Source organism: Pseudophryne corroboree, chromosome 4 (genome assembly GCF_028390025.1).
Source record: "Pseudophryne corroboree isolate aPseCor3 chromosome 4, aPseCor3.hap2, whole genome shotgun sequence".
In the NCBI taxonomy this organism is placed as follows: domain Eukaryota; kingdom Metazoa; phylum Chordata; class Amphibia; order Anura; family Myobatrachidae; genus Pseudophryne; species Pseudophryne corroboree.
This window is the reverse complement of record NC_086447.1, coordinates 452,182,476-452,205,529: the sequence shown is the minus strand read 5'-3', so window position 1 is coordinate 452,205,529 and position 23,054 is coordinate 452,182,476. Positions and strand designations below refer to the sequence as shown.

The 23,054-nt window shown below is 48.0% G+C and overlaps 1 protein-coding gene across 1 annotated transcript in view; it reads left to right on the top strand.

The window, feature by feature from the left end:
- Positions 1–23,054, top strand: part of MDN1 (midasin AAA ATPase 1) — a 695,825-nt gene that overhangs the window by 203,804 nt on the left and 468,967 nt on the right. Inside the window, exon 20 of the mRNA XM_063916985.1 lies at positions 7,866–7,979. Coding sequence (XP_063773055.1) covers positions 7,866–7,979 — 114 coding nt within the window. The remainder of the gene's footprint in view (positions 1–7,865; positions 7,980–23,054) is intronic.

Genomic DNA, 23,054 nt, shown 5'->3' with positions numbered 1-23,054 from the left:
ATATATTGTCAAAGCTTCTCGCTATATTAAAGAGGCGGTTTCTGATGCCGGTATCCTAGCAGCCAAGGCCTCTACTACGTCAGTCCTGGCTCGACGGATATTGTGGCTGAGATCCTGGTCTGTGGATCTGGACTCTAGAAAAACCCTGGAGGTACTCCTTTTCAAGGGAGATATTCTGTTTGGGGAGGATTTAAATAAGATAGTGGCTGACTTGGCTACTGCCAAAACTGCCTGTCTGCCAAGTACCGCTCCTTCTGTGTCGAAGGCTAAAGGTACTTCCTTTCGTCCTTCAGGTAAAGTAAAAGGTCAGGCGTACAACAAGCAGGCCCGCACTTCCAAACCTGGTAAGCCAAAGCCCAAAAGAGCCTGGGCGGCCCGTCAGCCAGCTTCCAAGGCCGATAAGCCTGCCGCATGACGGGGCGGGCCTCCCTCTGGGGCATCCCAGGGTGGCGGGCCGGCTTCTAGGGTATACCCAGGAATGGTTGAAGACCACTTCAGATGCCTGGGTACGGGAAGTAGTCACTCGAGGTTACGCCATAGCCTTCAAAAACCGACCCCCTCATCGATTTTGCCAGACAGACCAGATTTTGCCAGTTTGGACCAGACAAAGGCAAACACTCTGCGTTCGGTGGTACAGACCCTCCTGGATACAGGAGTCGTAGTACAGGTGCCTCTTGCGCAGAGGGGCCGGGACTACTATTCTCCGCTGTTTCTAGTCCTGAAACCGAATGGGTCCTCCCGGCCCATTCTCAACCTCAAGGCATTGAACAGGTTTGTGAAGGTTTCCAAGTTCCGTATGGAAACCCTTCGCTCTATAGTTCTGGCCTTGGAACCTGGGGACTACATGGTCTCCTTGGACATACAGGATGCTTACCTGCATATTCCTATAGCAGCGTCACATCAGCAATACCTGAGGTTTGCTATTGGCAACCTCCATTACCAGTTTCAGGCGTTACCTTTTGGTTTAACAACGGCTCCGCGAGTCTTCACCAAAGTCATGACGGTGGTACTCTGCCGTCAAGGGGTCAGTATACTGCCGTATCTGGACGACTTGTTAATCCTGGCAAATTCCCCAGAACTTCTCCTTCGTCATCTAGATATGACGGTCCGGTTTCTACAAGCCCACGGGTGGCTCATCAACTGGAAGAAATCCTCCCTGATCCCTGCTCAGAGCATGGTACATCTGGGAGCGCTATTGTATACTCACAACCAGAGGTTTTTCTTGTGTCAGGAGAAAGTCCTGAAGCTTCAGGACAGGATTCGTTGCTTCCTTTCTCGTCCGCAAGTGTCTATACATTCGGCGATGCAAGTGCTGGGCCTCATGGTGTCAGCATTCGACATGGTGGAGTATGCTCAATTCCATTCTCGCCCCCTCCAGAGGCTGATTCTAGCCAAGTGGGACGGCCTGCCTCACCGGATCAGGTCTCAAATGATCTCATTGACTTCGCAGGTCCGTCTGTCGCTGCTCTGGTGGCTCCAGGACCAACAATTGTGCAGGGGCCGTCCCTATTGGATATCCAACTGGGTCCTGTTGACGACAAATGCCAGTCTAAGAGGTCGGGGCGCGGTGCTGGAGCAACACTCCCTTCAGGGTCGGTGGACCAAGGAGGAGTCCCTCCTCTCAATCAACATTCTGGAATTGCGGGCGGTATTCAATACATTGAACCTAGCCCAGCATTTATTTCAGAACCGTCCTGTTCAAGTGCAGTCGGACAACGCCACCACAGTGGCTTACATAAATCATCAAGGCGGCACTCGAAGCCGTCTGGCAATGAAGGAAGTCTCACAGATTCTGCATTGGGCGGAACGCCATCTACCGGCCATATTGGCAATCTTCATTCCGGGAGTCCTGAATTGGGAAGCGGACTTTCTCAGTCGTCAGGACGTACATGCCGGCGAGTGGGGCCTCCATCCAGAAGTGTTTTAACTCCTAGTGGAAAAGTGGGGTCTTCCAGACGTAGATCTGATGGCGTCTCGACACAATCACAAGGTTCCGGTCTTCGGAGCAAGGACAAGGGATCCTCAAGCAGCAGTCGTGGATGCGTTGGCGGTGCCGTGGAGGTTTCGGCTGCCGTACGTGTTTCCTTCGGTGTCACTCCTGCCCAGGGTAATTCGGAAGTTCAAGCAAGAAAAAGGAATTCTGCTTCTCATGGCTCCAGCGTGGCCCAGACGGCACTGGTTCTCAGACCTGCAAGGCCTATCGTCAGAGCGTCCAATTCTACTTCCACGACGCCCAGACCTCCTTGTTCAGGGCCCCTGTGTCTACCAGGACCTAGCCCGGCTGTCTTTGACGGCGTGGCTCTTGAAGCTTCCGTCTTAAGGGCTAAAGGGTTTTCTGAGGCGGTCATTCAAACTATGTTGCGGGCACGGAAACCGGCTTCTGCTCGGATTTACTATAGGGTCTGGCATTCTTACTTTGTTTGGTGCACATCTAACGATTATGACGCTTCCAGGTTTAGTATAGCCAAGTTGTTGGCTTTTCTTCAGCATGGCCTGGACTTAGGCCTACGTCTGGCCTCCCTTAAGGTTCATATTTCTGCCTTGTCGGTGTGGTTTCAGAGAATAATTGCGACCTTACCTGATGTGCATACCTTTACTCAGGGTGTGTTGCGTATCCAACCTCCGTATGTCCCGCCTGTGGCTCCTTGGGACTTGTCGGTGGTTTTGGAGGCGTTACAAGAGTCTCCATTTGAACCTCTTGGTTCAGCTGATCTTAAGTGGCTTTCCCGCTGGCTATTGCTTTAGCTAGAAGAGTGTCTGATTTGGGAGCCTTGTCTTGTAGCTCCCCATATCTGATATTTCACCGTGACCGGGCGGTTCTGAGAACTCGTCCCGGATATTTACCTAAGGTGGTTTCCTCGTTCCACCTTAACCAGGAGATTGTAGTTCCGGCACTTGTTTCTCCTGATCTGTCTCCCAAAGAGCGGTCTTTGGATGTGGTACGGGCTCTCCTTATCTATGTGAAGAGAACTGCTTCCATTAGGAAATCTGATTCTCTCTTTGTACTGTTTGGATTTCACAAACAGGGCTGGCCTGCTCACAAGCAGACTTTGGCCAGATGGATTAGAATGGTGATTGCACATGCTTATGTGAAGGCTGGTCGGTTGGCTCCTGCTCACATTACGGCCCATTCTTCTCGGTCTGTTGGACCTTCTTGGGCGGCCCGCCGTGGTCCTCAGTGAACAATTGTGCAAGGCGGCTATGTGGTCCTCAGTGAACACATTCATAAGGTTCTATGCCTTCGATATTGTTGCTTCCCAGGATGCTTCCTTTGGACGCAGGGTTCTTGTGCCCGCTACAGTGCGTCCCCTCCCTTAAGGAACTGCTTTAGGACATCCCCAATGTCTGTCCTTGTGGAGCCCAGTGTACCCCGCAACAGAAAACGAGATTTATGGTAAAAACTTACCTTTGTTAAATCTTTCTGCGAGGTACGCTGGGCTCCACAAGGCGCCCACCCTGACGCACTTAGCTTCTTTGGGTTGGTTTGGCATTAGCCGCTGACACTTCTCCTGTCGTGAGAGTGTGGTGTATGTGGCTACTAACCGTTGTCGTCTCTCTTCCTGCTACTGCATTGGGCTGGTTAACTAAAAACTGAGCTCCTGTGCAGGGAGGCGGGGTTATAGAGGAGGCGGCACTGTGCATTCTGGGAACAGTCAAAGCTTTGAGCCTGTTGGTGCCTCGGATCAAGATCCTACTCTACACCCCAATGTCTATCCTTGTGGAGCCCAGTGTACCTCGCAGAAAGATTTAACAAAGGTAACTTCTTACCATAAATCTCGTTTTTTATGAGTCACAGGGGGATACTCCTCATGTAATGTTAGTTTGAGCCAGCTTTGGCCAATACCCTCTTTACAGCTATGCTTGAGCCGTCTCCTCTATTAACTCTGTCTAGGCAAGCTCCTACTGCAGCTCCCAGCATGGAGCCAACTTTTGTTTCCAGGCTCTCTGTGCAGGGTTTTGCTCAAATTTTGGGGGTCATTCCGACCCGATCGCATGCTGCACTTCGCAGCCGTTTGATCGGGTCGGAACTGCGCATTCGCTGCGGCTGCATTTTGCAGGCGCATCGTTACCCTCGCTGGGCAGTGACTCCGCGAATGAAGAAATGACCCCCTTTGTGCGGTTGTTAAGTCCAGCAGTCTAGCACTCTTAAGAGTTTGTTGTCTGTGCCTCGTGCTGGATTATCATTCAGACTCATGGGAAGGAACATGCCCTCAGGAATTTGATTTTGAAAATTACTTAGTAATAGAGGACTCATCCAAGCTCTATTCGATATAGAGGCTTTAATTGGGGCGGGTAAATCCGGCCTTCAGATTAAGGACACAGAGGGCGTCCCTGAGCGGGGTCATCCCTTTTTAAGCATAAGAAGATGTAATCATTAACTTTTCCAACTTCTGCTCAATTAAAAGATTTGTCTGAGGCCTGGAATCCGCCTCACAGCAAGTTTCAGACTTCTAGATGTATTCTCTCCTTTTATCCTCTCCCACCATTTGATAAGGCATAATGGTAAACGCCGCCGCCGACGTGGTTAGCTAAGGCAATAACTCTTCCTCCCAAATGCCGTCCCTTTTGAAGTATGTCACGGATCGGAAACTGGATGGTTGTCTAAAAAAATTTCTTTTCCACTACAGGTCTCTCTCTTCGTATAGCTCTCTCTGCAGCATGGATTAACATGGCTGTGGAATGCCTGGCGGATGCTTAGGATGAGGGCCTTCGCAGTGGTACTTGAAGAGCGGAGCTTTTACTGTTGGTGAATAACCTCAGATTGACATCCAGGTACTTGGGGGAGTCAACCCTTGATTCAGAAGTTTTATCTTCTAGGGCTTCAGCATCCGCCATTGCGGTTTGTTGTACCTTATGGTTACGCACATGGCAGGCGGATGCAGAATAAAAATAAAAAAGCCTTTGAGTCCTTTCCTTTCTCAGGGGAAGTAATATTTACCCTCTTTCGTGCCAAAAGCGCGTTTTGTCCCCCCTTCTGTAGGACATGCACTTTCTTTCCATGCCAGCCACTCCTGAGGATCAAAGCCTAAAGGATATCAGGCAGGAGCAGGACATCGTCCACCACCCAAGGCAGCCGAGAAATCTACAGCATAACTGTCCCTCCCTATCCTTCCATTACCTCAAGAGGTTTCTCCGGTGAGGGCTTGTCTTCTCAGGTTCAGAGAGCAATGGCTTCTATAAACATCAGAAAGGTGGGTCCTCAATATTTTATTGGGAGGCTATGCTCTTGACCTTTGGGGTCTTCCTCATTATTTTTTACCGGCGTTCCCTCAAATCCATCGAAAGCAGCAATTCTAAAAGGGTCCATCCTTTTCCTGTTGAAGTTGGAGGTCAGTGTTCTTGTACTATATCCGCGTAGAGAGATATTTACTCAAACCTCTTCATTGTTCCGAACCCAGACAGATCTTTCTGCCAAAATGGAATCACATCGATTGTCCAATCTCTAGAGCCTGGTGATTTCATGGCATCCTTTTATGCTTATCAACATATCCCGATTTGGCTGGGACACCAGTCCCTTCTTTGGTTCGCAGTGCTTGACGACTACTTTCTGCTTCAAGCGCATCCTTTTGGTCTCTCAACAGCACCTCATGTATTTACAAAGACAATTTCTGTCAAGGCCACTGTGCTTTGTCAGCAAACAGTCAATGGTCATTCAGAGTTGTTCACTAGCTTTTTTCGGTCGCTGTACAGCAATCAGGCAAAAAATGGGCAATTCTGTGCATGCGGCGCAATCCGCACGCGCGACGTACTTTCACAACAGCCGATGGAGTTTCACACAAGGTCTAGCGAAGCTTTTCAATCACACTGCTGGCCGCAACGTGATTGACAGGAAGTGGGTGTTTATGGGAGGTAACTGGCCGTTTTCTGGGAGTGTGTGTAAAAACGCAGGCGTGTCACATACAAACGCAGGCATGTCTGGGGAAATGCACGCGTGGCTGGCCGAATGGAGGGCGTGTTGGTGACATCAAAACAGGAACTAAACAGTCTGAAGTGGTCGCAAGCTAGGAGTAGGTCTCGAGCTGCTCAGAAACTGCACAATCTTTTTTTGTAGCAGCGCTGCGATTCTTTCGTTCGCACTTCTGCTAAGCCAAGATACACTCCCAGAGGGCGGCGGCTTAGCATTTGCACGGCTGCTAAAAGCAGCTAGCGAGCGAACAACTCGGAATGAGGGCCAATGTCTTTTCCTACCTGGGCGACCTCCTTTTCACTGCCAGGATGCATTCTGAGCTGGCGGATCACTTCAACTTGTCCATAAGCATGCTATAGACTCATGGTTGGATATTTAATATCCTGATGTAATCCCTCAGGAGCTCTTCAGGACACTTAGTCACAACAGGTCTTCCTGCTAGTGGACGAGATATGGGGCGTTCAGTCAAACTGCTTTTCAAACTGAAGACAGTTTCCATCCATCTTTGCATGATGGTTCTCTGGTGTTGACATTAGACATGGTGGAGTTTGCCCAGTTCCACAACGGACTTTTCAGCAAAATTGGTATCCAAGTGGAATGGGCTTCCACTTCATCAGTCTGTCTCCCCAGAACGGACTGCTCCTAGTACACGTTCAGCCCAGAGGGTTTCCTAATTATTGGCTTTGTCGCATTGATTGCCCTTTCTGGATTTTCAGTAGGACTGGGTGGTCTTTCACACCAATTTGGAGTTTCTTCCTAAGATGGTCTCTAGCTACAGTACTACATAAATCAGGAAATTGTGGTGCCAGTACTCCCGGAGGGCACTTCAGATTCCTTTTTACTTACTTTTTTAGATGTAGTTCATGCTCTCAAAGTCTGTTTCCAGAACTCAAAACATAATTCGCACAAATTCTGTTCTGTTCTGTACTTTTTTTATGCTTACAAGCGTGGCTTGCCATTGTTGAAGCAAACTATCAGTCAATGATTACTGCCGTAACTTATTGTTATCTGTCATGCTAATGTTTCCACTGGTCACCCTGTTCCGGAGTTGGTCAGGGCTCACTCTACCAAGGTCTGTGGGAGCTTGTTGGGAAGCTCGCTGTGGCGCCTCTGCGATACATCTTTGTAGGGCTGCCACTTGGTCTTCCACCCACACTTCTTCATTAAAGTCTACGAGTTTTAAACCTTTGCCTCTCAGGATGTCGGTTTCGGTCACAGGGTGTTACCTCCCTCCCTCCCGTAGGAATAGCTTTGGGACGTCCCCATCATCTCCAGTGTCCCCCAGTGGAAGAAATAATAAACTGGATTTTTGTACTTACCTGTGTTACATCCGTTTCTCTGATTCTATGGGGGACATTGGATGCCCTTCCTGGTACTCCCGGCTTGTCTTGGGAGCCTTTTGGCTTACAACCACCTTTTGGTTTGTGTGTGTGATGGTTTCTGCCTCTTTCTCTCTTTATCCTCCTTGTGTCTTTCTGCTTTGATAGTGTAAACTGGCTGCAGGAGTGGGGTTATAGAGGCGGATGAGTCACTGCTCGATTTTTAACTTCCTCCCGCACCTGCTATACACATTGTCTCCAGTGTCCACCATGGTACACAGTGTATAATCTATGGTCATTGTTTTTGTTTAACTCAAGTGGACATGTGTATAACTTTTTAGTTTAAAAAACAAACTTTTTTTTTTGTGTGTTTTTTTTTATTTATTTTTAAGCCCTGAAAACGAAAGAGAACATTTAAAAAAAAAAAAATTAACCTAATGCAAGATTTTTTTTTAATCAGAATTAAAGAATTAATACATGAAAGGGTTAATATTTACTAGTATGACCAGTTGGAAAAAGGGAAATTATCCCATTAAGCTTAAATTTGTAATATGAAGTTTGCTTTTCATCCATTTTAAGTCTGCCCTTAATTGAGCAAGATCTGTGAACATTTTATTTACATTTTGTCTGTGTTCTAGGTTCACTGAGCTTTATGTGGAAGAACTGGAGAATGAGAATGATTTGCAAATACTTATCATGGATTACTTGAAGGGCCTTAATATAAATAAAACAGTTATCCAAGGAATAATCAGGTAAAAAATAAGATTTTCCATAATCTACTCCATCCCTCTGTGTATTCTTAACCCTTAATTTTCTGCACCTAGTTATGCCATGTAGATCTTTAAGACAGTGTTCAAAACAAAATGGAGTCTTCCTGTATACTGCTTTGTGAAGTGTTGAGCTTCTGAAATCTCTCCCAAAAAACCTTGTCGTAAACACTTTTCAGTTTTCATCTAAAATGTTTCTGACCTTAAAAATCGATATGTATCAATAACTGGCACTAGTGATGGTGGCCTGAACTCTGTGATGGTTATGTCCTGACGGCTGCAGAGCGAATTATATACGGAGGACTAATTAGCACTGCTGATTATCATTTCTTCAGCAATCTCACAATTTGGTATTTGACTTGGTTTATATAACAAAGTAGTCAATCACCTGTTGTAGTATTTTTATTTTTTATTTTTTTGTGACTGCAAATACACTGCTGAGAGATCCCACAGAATTTACAAAAAATAAATAAATTGAAGATAGAGGGAATCTAAAAGTCTGTTATGGTAGAGCGGCGGAAAGTATTTACAGCGCTTCACTTTTTTCACATTTTGTTATTTTACAGGCTTATTCCAAAATGGAATAAATTCATCTTTTTTTCCCTCAAAATTCTACACACAATACCTCATAATGACAACGTGAATTTTTTTTTTACATGTACATAAGTATTCACAGCCCTTGCCATGAAGCTCAAAATTGAGCTCAGATGTGTTCTGTTTCCACTGATCAACCTTGAGATGTTTTTACAGCTTAATTGGAGTCCACCTGTCGTAAAATTCAGTTTATTGGACATGATTTGGAAAGGCACACACCTGTCTATATAAGCTCCCACACTTGTCTGAGCACAAACCAAGCATGAAGTCAAAGGAATTGTCTGTAGACATCCAAAACGGGATTCTCGAGGCACAAATCTGGGGAAGGGTACAGAAAAATGTCTGTTGCTTTGAAGGTCCCAATGAGCAGATTGGCCTCCATCATCCGTAAATGGAAGAAATTCGGGACAACCCGAACTCTTCCTAGAGCTGGCCGGCCATCTAAACTGAGTGATCAGGGGAGAAGGGCCCTAGTCAGGGAGGTGTCCAAGTACACGATGGTCACTCTGACAGAGCTACAGCATTCCTCTGTGGAGAGGAGAACCTTCCAAAAGGACAACCATCTCTGCAGCAATCCACCAGTCAGGCCTGTATGGTAGAATGGTCAGACGGAAGCCACTCCTTAGTAAAAAGCACATGGCAGCCTGCCTGGAGTTTGCCAAAATGCCCCTGAAGGACTCTCAGACCATGACAAACAAAATTCTCTGGTCTGATGAGACAGATTGAACTCTTTGGTGTGAATGCCAGGCATCATGTTTGTAGGAAACCAGGCACGCTCATCACCATGCCAATACCATCCCTACAGTGAAGCATGGTGGTGGCAGCATCATGCCGTTGGGATGTTTTTCAGCGGCAGGAACTGGGAGACTAGTCAGGATAGAGGGAAAGATCAATGCAACAATGTACAGAGACGACCTGGATGAAAACCTGATCCAGAGCGCTCTTGACCTCAGACTGGGGCGATGGTTAATCTTTCAGCAGGACAATGACCCTAAGCACACAGCCAAGATATCAAAGGAGTGGCTTCAGGTCAACTCTGTGAATGTCCTTGAGTGGGAAAGCCAGAGCCCAGACTTGAATTTGATTGAACATCTCTGGAGAGATCTGAAAATGGCTGTGCACCAACGCTTCCCATCCAACCTGATGGAGCTTGAGAGGTACTGCAAAGAGGAATGGGCGAAACTGCCCAAAGATAGGTGTGCCAAGCTTATGGCATCATATTCAAAAAGACTTGAAGCTGTAATTGCTGCCAAACGTGCATCAACAAAGTATTGAGCAAAGGCTGTGAATACTTATGTACATGTGTTTTCTTAGTTTTTTATTTTTAAGAAATTTGCAAAAGTCTGAACTTTTTACATGTTGTTGTTGTTGTTGTTGTTATTATGGGGTATTGTGTGTGTGTGTGTGTGTGTGTGTAGAATGTTGAGGCGAAAAAATTTATTTATTCTATTTTGGAATAGGGCTGTAACATAACAAAATGTGGGAAAAGTGAAGCTCTGTGAATACTTTTCTGTGTGAGATATACAATTATGAACAGTGGGCAGTCAAAATTAACCAATGCCATGTTTTCACTTAATAACTTCCCAGTTTGAGGAGCTATTCACATCAGACTCTGGGATCTTAAATAGTTCATTCCTGATACTATCATGCATGTTCTGAACTATATTAGAGCTTAAGTAAGTTATCCCCCATCATTAATTTCCCTATTCATAGTGGAATCTTGAAACACTGGGTTGTCGCGAACATTTGAGTTTTGTAAACTAGGGTTCAACATACAGTAACTGCAAAGAACGCGGCAGCAAATGTCTGTTTACTTGTACGTACCCGGATTGCACATGAAACATCTGTGAGCAACTTTGTTATCATGAGATCTATTTGCTGGTCCTCTCCTATAAAACAGGAAGTCTAGAGAAATTATCTGTGAGCTTGAACTTGATTTAGATCTGAATTCCTGAATGTTCACAAAAGCATGAAGGACAAACGTGTTGAAATCGTCCCTCTCTCCTTGGTAATGTAGGCCACAACAGTAGAAATACTTTAAACAGCACAATGATCCACAGCAAGGCATTAGTGGTTCAAAAGAAATACATTGAGTAAACTTCTCAGCTTCCTGATGTTTTATTAAAAAGTGCCCAGTGCTAATGTTTAACTCCTCCTTTTTTGTGTGTTTCTCTGAAAAGTGCTTTTGCATTTTAAATTTTTTGTTCTTTATTTTCAATTTAATCTACAGTATCTCTGCGAGTACTTTGTATGTAGTAATATGTTTTCCCTGACGTCCTAGTGGATACTGGGGAACTGAACTTTAGTAACGTGGGGTATAGATCGGGTCCACTGGAGCCTAGCACTTTAAAATTGTAGTGTGTGTGTACTGGCACTTCCCTCTGTGCCCCTCCTACCAGACTCAGTTTAGAAAAATTTGCCCATGGAGCCGGGTGCATTCCTCTGGAGCTCCAGAGAGTTTCCTGAAGTTTTATTTTAGTTTTTTTTTTTTTTTTTTTCAGGTAGTACTGGTTGCCAACCAGTCTACTTGCTTCTTGGAACTTAGAGGGGGTACAGAACCAACCTCCTGAGGTTTAATGGTTCGTAATCCCTGCTGACAGGACACTGACCTCCTGAGGTGCTGTTTCACACACCAGACTGTTTGCACACACCAGCAGCAAGCCGCCACCCTCTAACAGATGCAGAAGAGACGCAGGTGTGGTGAGGTTTAACACCGGGGTCCCGGTTAGCGGGTCCCTGATGCAGTTGGCTGCATGTTGCGCGACGGTCACTGGCAGTAAGCTGCGGTGCCCGCCGCGGACCACACTGGCTTAGTGGAGTTTGTAACTCCACAGGGTGCTCAGCTTCTGACATGATATAATATTTTACTATGTTTAAGATGTATACAACCAGTATAATTTAATAGGGACCGCGCACGAATACGGGGGTGGGGCTTCCCGGAGAACGGGACCAGAGGCAGGAAAGGCGCCATTTCCTGCTGCTACGGATCATAAGGCTGCATGCAAGCTGCTCCACAGACCCAGGCTGTTCAGACTCTGTACTGGAACCAGGAGGTCATAGCAGGGGGGAGTGCATCAGCGGTGGCACACACAAACGCTCACTGCCACAGTAGATAGTGTGATCCTTATATACAATTATACACTGCGCTGCTTTTTTTGTGTGCTGGTCTCCTTTCTCTGTGTCACTCCAGGGGCTCTCTCTAGGGTCTGTATGGATGTGTTCAGTGGGTTTAACTGTATTGTCACTGTAAAATTATGTCTGCTGACAGTTATATGTTCTGCTTGTAATTCTACCCCTTCTTCTGAGGGGTCCCTCATGTGTGAACAGTGTTCATTATTCCCAAGGGGAAGCAGTTCTCAGGCACCTGATTGGTTAGATGCTTTTAAGAGCATGATTCATAATCATAAGCATGTTAATTCAGAACTGGCTGCAGCTAAGATGGAGAGACGGGTGTTAAGACAGTCTGTTGATTTGTATGGCTAAAGCTGCAGATAACAGGCTTCTCCGCCCCCTCTGTTGGTTTCACATTAACTCTCATTGCCACAGGTGCTCCAGTCTGATTTTGACCTGCCTGATGTGGATGACACTGATGATAAGAAGGAGGACAGCTCCCTGTCACCTGGGGTGAGGCCCTCCATTATGTTGTGAGGGAGTTTCTTAACATACCTGATCCAGAGGCAGAACCAGATGAGGAATTGTACTTTAATGTAAAACCAAAATCCTCAGCCACTTTTCCTGTATCAAAGGAATTAAACTCACTGGCCAGTGAGGCATGGGTAAATACTGACACAAAATTCAAAACTGGTCAGAGGTAATTATAATTTCTCTAACGTCCTAGTGGATGCTGGGAACTCCGTAAGGACCATGGGGAATAGCGGGCTCCAAAGGAGGCTGGGCACTCTAGAAAGATCTTAGACTACCTGGTGTGCACTGGCTCCTCCCACTATGACCCTCCTCCAAGCCTCAGTTAGATTTCGTGCCCGGCCGAGGTTGGATGCACACTAGGGGCTCTCCTGAGCTCTTAGAAAGTTATAGTCTTAGAATTTGTTCTTTTCAGTGAGACCTGCTGGCAACAGGCTCACTGCAGCGAGGGACTAAGGGGAGAAGAAGCGAACTCGCCTGCTTGCAGCCGGATTGGGCTTCTTAGGCTACTGGACACCATTAGCTCCAGAGGGATCGACCGCAGGCCCAGCCTTGATGTTCGGTCCCGGAGCCGCGCCGCCGTCCCCCTTACAGAGCCAGAAGCAAGAAGATGGTCCGGAAAATCGGCGGCATGAAGACTCAGTCTTCACCAAGGTAGCGCACAGCACTGCAGCTGTGCGCCATTGCTCCTCTCACACACTTCATACTCCGGTCACTGAGGGTGCAGGGCGCTGGGGGGGGGCGCCCTGAGGCAGCAATAAAAACACCTTGGCTGGCAAAAATACCTCAATATATAGCCCCAGGGGCTATATATGAGGTAAATACCCCTGCCAGAAGTCCATAAAAAACGGGAGAACAGGCCGCGAAAAAGGGGCGGAGCCTATCTCCTCAGCACACTGGCGCCATTTTCCCTCACAGCTCCGTTGGAGGGAAGCTCCCTGGCTCTCCCCTGCAGTCTACAAGGGTTAAAAAGAGAGAGGGGGCACTAAATTTAGGCGCAGTATACATTATATATATATATAGATATAAAGCTATAGGGGACATAACTCAGTTAGTCCCTGCAGTATATAGCGCTCTGGTGTGTGCTGGCATACTCTCACTCTGTCCCCCCAAAGGGCTTTTGTGGGTCCTGTCCTCGTTTAGAGCATTCCCTGTGTGTCTGCGGTGTGTCGGTACGGCTGTGTCGACATGTTGAATGAGGAGGCTTATATGGTGACGGAACAGAGGCCGATATATGTGATGTCGCCTGGGGCCGACACCAGAGTGGACAGAGAGGTAAAAGGTATTAACCGACAGTGTCAACTCCTTACATAAAAGGGTGGATGACGTAACAGCTGTGGGACAGCCGGCTTCGCAGCCCGCGCCTGCCCAGGCGTCTCAAAGGCCATCAGGGGCTCAAAAACGCCCGCTCTCTCAGATGGCAGACACAGATGTCGACACGGAGTCTGACTCCAGTGTCGACAAGGTGGAGACATATACACAATCCAATCCGTGACTTGATCCCGGCAATAAAAAATGTGTTATACATTTCTGACTTTAACCTCTATAAATGGGTTTTAGGTTTGGGGAGAAAAAACAGGCAGTGTTTTGTTCCCCCATCAGATGAATAAATGAAGTGTGTGAAAACCGTGGGTTCCCCCGTTAAGAAACTGGTAATTTATAAAAAGTTACTGATGGCGTACCCTTTCCCGCCAGGAGGATAAGTTACGCTGGGAGATATCCCCTAGGGTGGATAAGGCGCTCACACGTTTGTTCAAAAAAGTGGCACTGCCGTCTTAGGATACGGCCACTTTAATAGGTACCTGTTGATAAAAAACAGGAGGCTATCCTGAAGTCTGTATTTACACACTCAGGTACTAGACTGAGACCTGCAGATAGTGCTGCTGCAGCGTGGTTGGTGACCCTGTCAAACAGGGATAATAGTTGGCAAACATAAAAACATATTAAAGACGTTGTCTTATATATGGGGGATGCACAGAGGGATATTTTGCCGGCTGGCATCCAAAATAAATGTAATGTCCATTCTGTCAGGAGGGTATTAGAGACCTGTCACTGGACAGGTGATGCTGACTTAAAAAGCGCATAGAGAGCCTTATAAGGGTGAGGAATTATTTGGGGATGGTCTCTGGGACCTCGTATCCACAGCAACTGCTGGGAAGAAATAATTTTACCTCAGGTTTCCTCACAGAAAAAGGTACAGTCCTTTCGGCTTCAGAAAAGCAAGCGGGTCAAATGGCGCTTCCTTTCTGTACAGAGACAAGGGTAGAGGGAAAAAGCTGCACCAGTCAGCCTGTTCCCAGAATCAAGATTCTTCCCCCGCCTCCTGTGAGTACACACCATGACGCGGGTGCTCCACAGGTGTAGCCAGGTACGGTGGGGGGCCGCCTCAAAAATTTCAGCAATTAGTGGGCTCGCTCACAGGTGGATCCCTGTTTCTTCCAAGTAGTATTTCAGGGGTACAAGCTGGAATTAGAGATGTCTCCCCCCAGCCGTTTCCTAAAATATGCCTTGCTGACAACTCCCTCAGGCAGGGAGGCTGTGCTAGAGGCAATTAATAAGCGGTATTCCCAGCAGGTAATACTCAAGGTGCCCCTACTTCAACAAGGACGGGGTTACTATTCCACACGGGTTGGGGTACCGAAACCGCATGGTTCGGTGTGACCCATTTTATATTTAAAATCCTTGAACATAAAAAAATTCAAGTTCAAGATGGAATCGCTCAGGGCGGTTATTGCAAGCCTGGACGAGGGGGATTACATGGTATCCCGGGACATCAAGGATGCTTACCTGCATGTCCCCATTTACCATCCTCGCCAGGAGTACCTCAGATTTGTGGTACAGGATTACCATTACCAAGTCCAGACACTGCCGTTTGGACTGTACATGGCACCGAGGGTGTTTTATCAAGGTAATGGCCGAAATGATGATACTCCTTCAAAAAAAGGGAGTTGTAATTATCCCGTACTTGGACAATCTCGTTATAAGGGCGAGGTCCAAGGAGCAGTTGGTAGTCGGGGTAGCACTATTTTGGAAAGTGCTACAACAGCATAGGTGGATTCTAAACAGTCCAAAGTCACAGCTGGTTCCTATGACACGTCTACTGTTCCTGGGGATGGTTCTGGACATAAACCAGAAATAGTGTTTCTCCCGGAGGAGAAAGCCAAGGAGTTGTCATCTCTAGTCAGAGACCTCCTGAAACCAAAATAGGTAGCGGTGCATCATTGCACGCGAGTCCTGGGAAAAATGGTAGCTTCTTACGAAGCAATCCCATTAGGCAGGTTCCATACAAGAACTTTTCAGAGGGACCTGTTGGACAAGTGGTCCGGATCGCATCTTCCGATGCATAGGCTGATAACCCTGTCTCCAAGGACCAGGGTATCTCTACTGTGGTGGCTGCAGAGTGCCCATCTTCAAGAGGGCCGCAGGTTCGGCATACAGGACTAGGTCCTAGTGACCATGGATTCCAGCCTTTGAGGCTGGGGGGCAGTCACATAGGTAAGAAACTTCCAGGGACTTTGGTCAAGTCAGGTTATTTCCCTACACATAAATATTCTGGATCTGAGGGCCATTTACGTGGTGTTGAGTTTTCTTAAAATCACATTGGTTTGAACCACTAAAAACCGTGGATCTGAAATATCTCACATGGAAGGTGGTTATGTTATTGGCCTTGGCTTCTGCCAGGCGAGTATCAGAATTGGCGGCTTTGTCTTGTAAAAGCCCTTATTTGATTTTCCATATGGATAGGGCAGAATTGAGGACTCGTCCCCAGTTTCTCCCTAAGGTGGTGTCAGCGTTTCACCTGAACCAGCCTATTGTGGTGCCTGCGGCTACTAAGGATTTGGAGGACTCCAAGTTGCTAGACGTTGTCAGGGCCCTGAAAATATATGTTTCCAGGACGGCTGGAGTCAGAAAATCTGACTCGCTGTTTATCCTATATGCACCCAACAAGCTGGGTGCTCCTGCTTCTAAGCAGACTATTGCTCGTTGGATTTGTAGTACAATTCAGCTTGCACATACTGTGGCAGGCCTGCCACAGCCAAAATCTGTCAATGCCCATTCCACAAGGAAGGTGGGCTCATCTTGGGCGGCTGCCCGAGGGGTCTCGGCTTTACAACTTTGCCGAGCAGCTACTTGGTCAGGGGCAAACACGTTTGCAAAATTCTACAAATTTGATACCCTGGCTGAGGAGGACCTGGAGTTCTCTCATTCGGTGCTGCAGAGTCAGCCGCACTCTCCCGCCCGTTTGGGAGCTTTGGTATAATCCCCATGGTCCTTACGGAGTTCCCAGCATCCACTAGGACGTTAGAGAAAATAAGAATTTACTCACCGGTAATTCTATTTCTCGTAGTCCGTAGTGGATGCTGGGCGCCCATCCCAAGTGCGGTTTATCTGCATTACTTGTACATAGTTATTGTTAACTAAATCGGGTTATTGTTGAGCCATCTGTTGAGAGGCTCTATTGTTTCATACTGTTAACTGTGTTTCATATCACGAGTTGTACGGTGTGATTGGTGTGGCTGGTATGAGTCTTACCCGGGATTCAAAATCCTTCCTTATTGTGTACGCTCGTCCGGGCACAGTACCTAACTGAGGCTTGGAGGAGGGTCATAGTGGGAGGAGCCAGTGCACACCAGGTAGTCTAAGATCTTTCTAGAGTGCCCAGCCTCCTTCGGAGCCCGCTATTCCCCATGGTCCTTACGGAGTTCCCAGCATCCACTACGGACTACGAGAAATAGAATTACCGGTGAGTAAATTCTTATTTTCTCTAACGTCCTAGTGGATGCTGGGTACTCCGTAAGGAACATGGGGAATAGACGGGCTCCGCAGGAGACAGGGCACTTTAAGAAAGAATTTGGATACTGGTGTGCTCTGGCTCCTCCCTCTATGTCCCTCCTCCAGACCTCAGTTTGAATCTGTGCCCGGACGAGCTGGGTGCTACTTAGTGAGCTCTCCTGAGCTTGCTAAAAAGAAAGTATTTTGTTAGGTTTTTTTATTTTCAGAGATATCTGCTGGCAACAGACTCTCTGCTACGTGGGACTGAGGGGAGAGAAGCAAACCTACTAACTGCGGATAGGTCGTGCTTCTTAGGCTACTGGACACCATTAGCTCCAGAGGGATCGTACACAGGATCGCACCCTTTGTCGTCCGATCCCGGAGCCGCGCCGCCGTCCCCCTCGCAGAGCCGGAAGACAGAAGCCGGTGAAAGAAGCAAGAAGACTTCGAAATCGGCGGCAGAAGATTCCAGTCTTCATATGAGGTAGTGCACAGCACTGCAGCTGTGCGCCATTGCTCCCACACTAAACCCACATACTCCGGTCACTGTAGGGTGCAGGGCGCAGGGGGGGGGGCGCCCTGGGCAGCAATTAGAGACCTCTTGGCAAAAGTGGGCATATATACAGTTGGGCACTGTATATATGCATGGGCCCCCTCCATATTTTTAGACAAACGCGGGACAGAAGCCCGCCGCTGAGGGGGCGGGGCTTCCTCAGCACTCACCAGCGCCATTTTCTCTCCACAGCTCCGCTGAGAGGAAGCTCCCCAGGCTCTCCCCTGCAGAATCACGGTAGAAGAGGGTAAATTTGGCACAAAAACAGTATATACAGCAGCTACTGGGTTATAACACTTAAGTTACTGTGTGATTCCTGGGACATATAGCGCTGGGGTGTGTGCTGGCATACTCTCTCTCTGTCTCTCCAAAAGGCCTTGTGGGGGAACTGTCTTCAAATAGAGCATCCCCTGTGTGTGTGGTGTGTCGGTACGCTTGTGTCGGCATGTTTGACGAGGAAGGCTATGTGGAAACAGAGTGGGAACAAATGAATGTGGGGTCGCCGCCGACTGCGCCGACACCCGATTGGATGGATATGTGGAAGGTTTTAAATGATAATGTTACTTCCTTGCATAAAAGGTTGGATAAAGCTGAAGCCTTGGGACAGCCGGGGTCTCAGCCCATGCCTGATCCTATGTCGCAGAGGCCGTCAGGGTCTCAGAAGCGCCCACTATCCCAAATTGTTGACACAGATATCGACTCGGATTCTGACTCCAGTGTCGATGGCGATGATGCAAAGTTACAGCCTAAAATGGCTAAAGCCATCCGTTACATGATTATAGCAATGAAAGATGTGTTGCACATCACAGAGGAAACCCCAGTCTCTGACAAGAGGGTTTATATGTATGGGGAAAAAAGGCAAGAGGTGACCTTTCCCCCTTCACATGAGTTAAATGAGTTATGTGAAAAGGCTTGGGAATCTCCAGATAGAAAACTGCAGATTTCCAAACGGATGCTTATGGCGTATCCTTTCCCGCCAACGGACAGGTTACGCTGGGAATCCTCCCCTAGGGTAGACAAAGCTTTAACACGCTTATCCAAGAGGGTAGCCCTGCCGTCACAGGATACGGCCACCCTAAAAGATGCTGCGGATAGAAAGCAGGAGGGTATCCTGAAGTCCATTTATACACATTCAGGTACCTTACTAAGGCCGGCGATTGCGTCGGCCTGGATGTGTAGTGCTGTAGCAGCATGGACCGATACCTTATCTGAGGAACTTGATACCTTGGACAAGGATACTATATTACTGACCCTGGGGCATAAAAAAGACGCTGTCCTATATATGAGAGATGCTCAAAGAGACATTAGCCTACTGGGCTCTAGAATAAATGCAATGTCGATTTCTGCCAGAAGGGTCCTGTGGACTCGGCAATGGACAGGAGATGTCGACTCAAAAAGGCACATGGAGGTTTTACCTTACAAGGGTGAGGAGTTGTTTGGGGAGGGTCTCTCGGACCTGGTCTCCACAGCTACGGCTGGAAAGTCAAATTTTTTGCCATATGTTCCCTCACAACCTATGAAAGCACCGTATTACCAAATGCAGTCCTTTCAATCACAAAAAGGCAAGAAAGTCCGAGGTGCGTCCTTTCTGGCCAGAGGCAGGGGTAGAGGAAAGAAGCTGCACAATACAGCTAGTTCCCAGGAACAGAAGTCCTCCCCGGCTTCCACTAAATCCACCGCATGACGCTGGGGCTCCACAGGCGGAGCTAGGCCCGGTGGGGGCGCGTCTCCGAAATTTCAGCCACAAGTGGGTTCACTCCCAGGTGGATCCCTGGGCTATAGAGATTGTGTCTCAGGGATACAAGCTGGAATTCGAAGAGAAGCCCCCTCACCGTTACCTCAAACCGGCCCTGCCAGCTTCCCCCTTAGAGAGGGAAATAGTGTTAGCTGCAATTCACAAATTGTATCTTCAGCAGGTGGTGGTAAAGGCTCCCTCAACAGGGAAGGGGTTACTATTCGACCATGTTTGTGGTACCGAAACCGGACGGTTCGATCAGACCCATATTGAATTTAAAATCCCTGAACATATACGTGAAAAGGTTCAAGTTCAAGATGGAATCGCTCAGAGCGGTCATCGCAAGCCTGGAAGGGGGGGATTTTATGGTGTCTCTGGACATAAAGGATGCTTACCTTCATGTCCCCATTTATCCACCTCATCAGGAGTACCTCAGATTTGTGGTACAGGATTGTCATTACCAATTCCAGACGTTGCCGTTTGGTCTCTCCACGGCCCCCGAGAATATTTACCAAGGTAATGGTGGAAATGATGGTGCTCCTGCGACGGCAAGAAGTCACAATTATCCCGTACTTGGACGATCTCCTCATAAAGGCGAGGTCCAGAGAGCAGTTGCTGATCAGCGTGGCACGCTCTCGGGAAGTGTTACAACAGCACGGCTGGATTCTAAATATTCCAAAGTCGCGGTTGATTCCTACGACTCGTCTGCCCTTCCTGGGCATGATTCTAGACACAGGCCAGAAGAGGGTTTATCTCCCGATGGAGAAGGCTCAGGAGATCATGACACTGGTCAGAAACCTCTTAAAACCAAAACAGGTGTCGGTGCATCACTGCACGCGAGTCCTGGGAAAGATGGTGGCATCACACGAGGCCATTACCTTCGGCAGGTTTCATGCGAGGACTTTTCAATGGGATCTGTTGGACAAGTGGTCCGGATCACATCTACAAATGCATCGGCTGATTACCCTATCCCCCAGGGCCAGGGTGTCTCTCCTGTGGTGGCTGCAGAGTGCTCACCTTCTCGAGGGCCGCAGATTCGGCATTCAGGACTGGGTCCTGGTGACCACGCACGCAAGCCTCCGAGGGTGGGGAGCAGTCACACAGGGAAGAAATTTCCAAGGTCTGTGGTCAAGTCAGGAGACTTGCCTTCACATCAACATCCTGGAACTAAGGGTAATATACAATGCCCTACATCAAGCGGAGACCCTGCTTCGCGACCGATCGGTGCTGATTCAGTCAGACGACATCACCGCAGTGGCTCATGTAAACCGCCAAGGCGGCAAAAGGAGCAGGGTGGCGATGGCTGAAGCCACCAGAATTCTTCGCTTGGCGGAGAATCACGTAAGTGCACTGTCAGCAGTGTTCATTCCGGGAGTGGACAACTGGGAAGCAGACTTCCTCAGCAGGCACGACCTCCACCCGGGAGAGTGGGGACTTCATCAAGAAGTCTTCGCGCAGATTGTAGGTTGGTGGGAACTGCCACAGGTGGACATGATGGCATCCCGCCTCAACAAAAAGCTACAGAGGTATTGCGCCAGGTCAAGAGACCCTCAGGCGATAACTGTAGACGCACTGGTGACACCGTGGATGTTCCAGTCGGTTTATGTGTTTCCTCCTCTTCCTCTCATACCCAAGGTGCTGAGAATCGTAAGGAAAAGAGGAGTGAGAACAATGCGCATTGTTCCGGATTAGCCTAGAGGGACTTGGTATCCAGAGCTGCAAGAAATGCTCGCTGAGGACCCATGGCCTCTGCCTCTAAGGCAGGATCTGTTGCAGCAGGGACCTTGTCTGTTCCAAGACTTACCGCGGCTGCGTTTGACGGCAGGGCGGTTGAACGCCGGATCCTAGCAGAAAAAGGCATTCCGGATGAGGTTATTCCTACGCTGATGAAGGCTAGGAAGGACGTGACGGCTAAACATTATCACCGCATATGGCGAAAATATATTGCTTGGTGTGAGGCCAGGAATGCCCCTACGGAGGAATTCCAGCTGGGCCCTTTCCTTCACTTCCTACAGTCGGGAGTGACTTTGGGCCTGAAATTGGGTTCCATTAAGGTCCAGATTTCGGCCCTATCCATTTTCTTTCAAAAAGAACTGGCTTCTCTTCGTGAAGTCCAGACGTTTGTAAAGGGAGTGCTGCATATTCAGCCCCATTTTGTGCCTCCAGTGGCACCTTGGGATCTTAACGTGGTGTTGTTTCCTGAAATCACACTGGTTTGAGCCACTTAAAACCGTGGAGTTAAAATTTCTCACGTGGAAGGTGGTCATGCTATTAGCCTTGGCTTCAGCTAGGCGTGTGTCAGAATTAGCGGCTTTGTCACATAAAAGCCCCTATCTGGTTTTCCATATGGACCGGGCGGAATTGCGGACCCGTCCGCAATTTCTGCCAAAAGTGGTGTCATCTTTTCATATGAACCAACCTATTGTGGTGCCTGTGGCTACTCGTGACTTGGAGGATTCCGAGTTACTAGATGTGGTCAGGGCTTTGAAGGTTTATGTAGCCAGAACGGCTAGGGTCAGGAAAACTGAGTCGCTGTTTATCCTGTATGCACCCAACAAGCTGGGTCCTCCTGCTTCAAAGCAAACTATTGCTCGCTGGATCTGTAACATGATTCAGCAGGCTCATTCTGCGGCTGGATTGCCGCTGCCAAAATCAGTCAAAGCCCATTCCACAAGGAAGGTGGGCTCTTCTTGGGCGGCTGCCCGAGGGGTCTCGGAATTACAGCTTTGCCGAGCAGCTACTTGGTCGGGTTCAAACACTTTTGCAAAGTTCTACAAGTTTGATACCCTGGCTGAGGAGGACCTTGTGTTTGCTCATTCGGTGCTGCAGAGTCATCCGCACTCTCCCGCCCGTTCCGGAGCTTTGGTATAATCCCCATGGTCCTTACGGAGTCCCCAGCATTCACTAGGACGTTCGAGAAAATAAGATTTTACTTACCGGTAAATCTATTTCTCGTAGTCCATAGTGGATGCTGGGCGCCCGTCCCAAGTGCGGACGACTTCTGCAATGCTTGTATATAGTTATTGCTTACATAAGGGTTCTGTTATAGTTGCATCAGGGTTGATCTGATGCTCTATTGTTCATACTGTTAACTGGGTAAGTTTATCACAAGTTATACGGTGTGGCTGGTATGAGTCTTGCCCTGGATTCCAAATTCCTTTCCTTGTACTGTCAGCTCTTCCGGGCACAGTTTCTCTAACTGAGGTCTGGAGGAGGGACATAGAGGGAGGAGCCAGAGCACACCAGTATCCAAATTCTTAAAGTGCCTTGTCTCCTGCGGAGCCCGTCTATTCCCCATGGTCCTTACGGAGTCCCCAGCATCCACTACGGACTATGAGAAATAGATTTACCGGTAAGTAAAATCTTTTTTTTTTTTTTTTCCCCTCCCAGCTGATGACAGGAAGGTATGGGAAAAACCCCCATCAGTCGATAAGTCTGTGTCCAGACTGTCTAGAAAATTGGTACTGTCTATACCGGGTGCGATATTCCTGAACGACCCAGCTGACTGTAAAATTGAGACAACCCTCAAAGCAATATATATGGTAGCGGGCGTAGCACAACGTCCCGCGATAGTTTGTGGTTGGATTTCAAGGGCAGTGGTCAAGTGGTCTTCAATGTTATTAATTGATTTGACTCGCTGCCCCAGGATGAGGTTATTACACTACTGCAACATATAGAAGATGCTGCAAACTTTATCAGCGAAGCTGTTAAAGAATTGTCTGCTAAATGGCCGTACTACTGCTATGGTGGTTTCGGCCCGCAG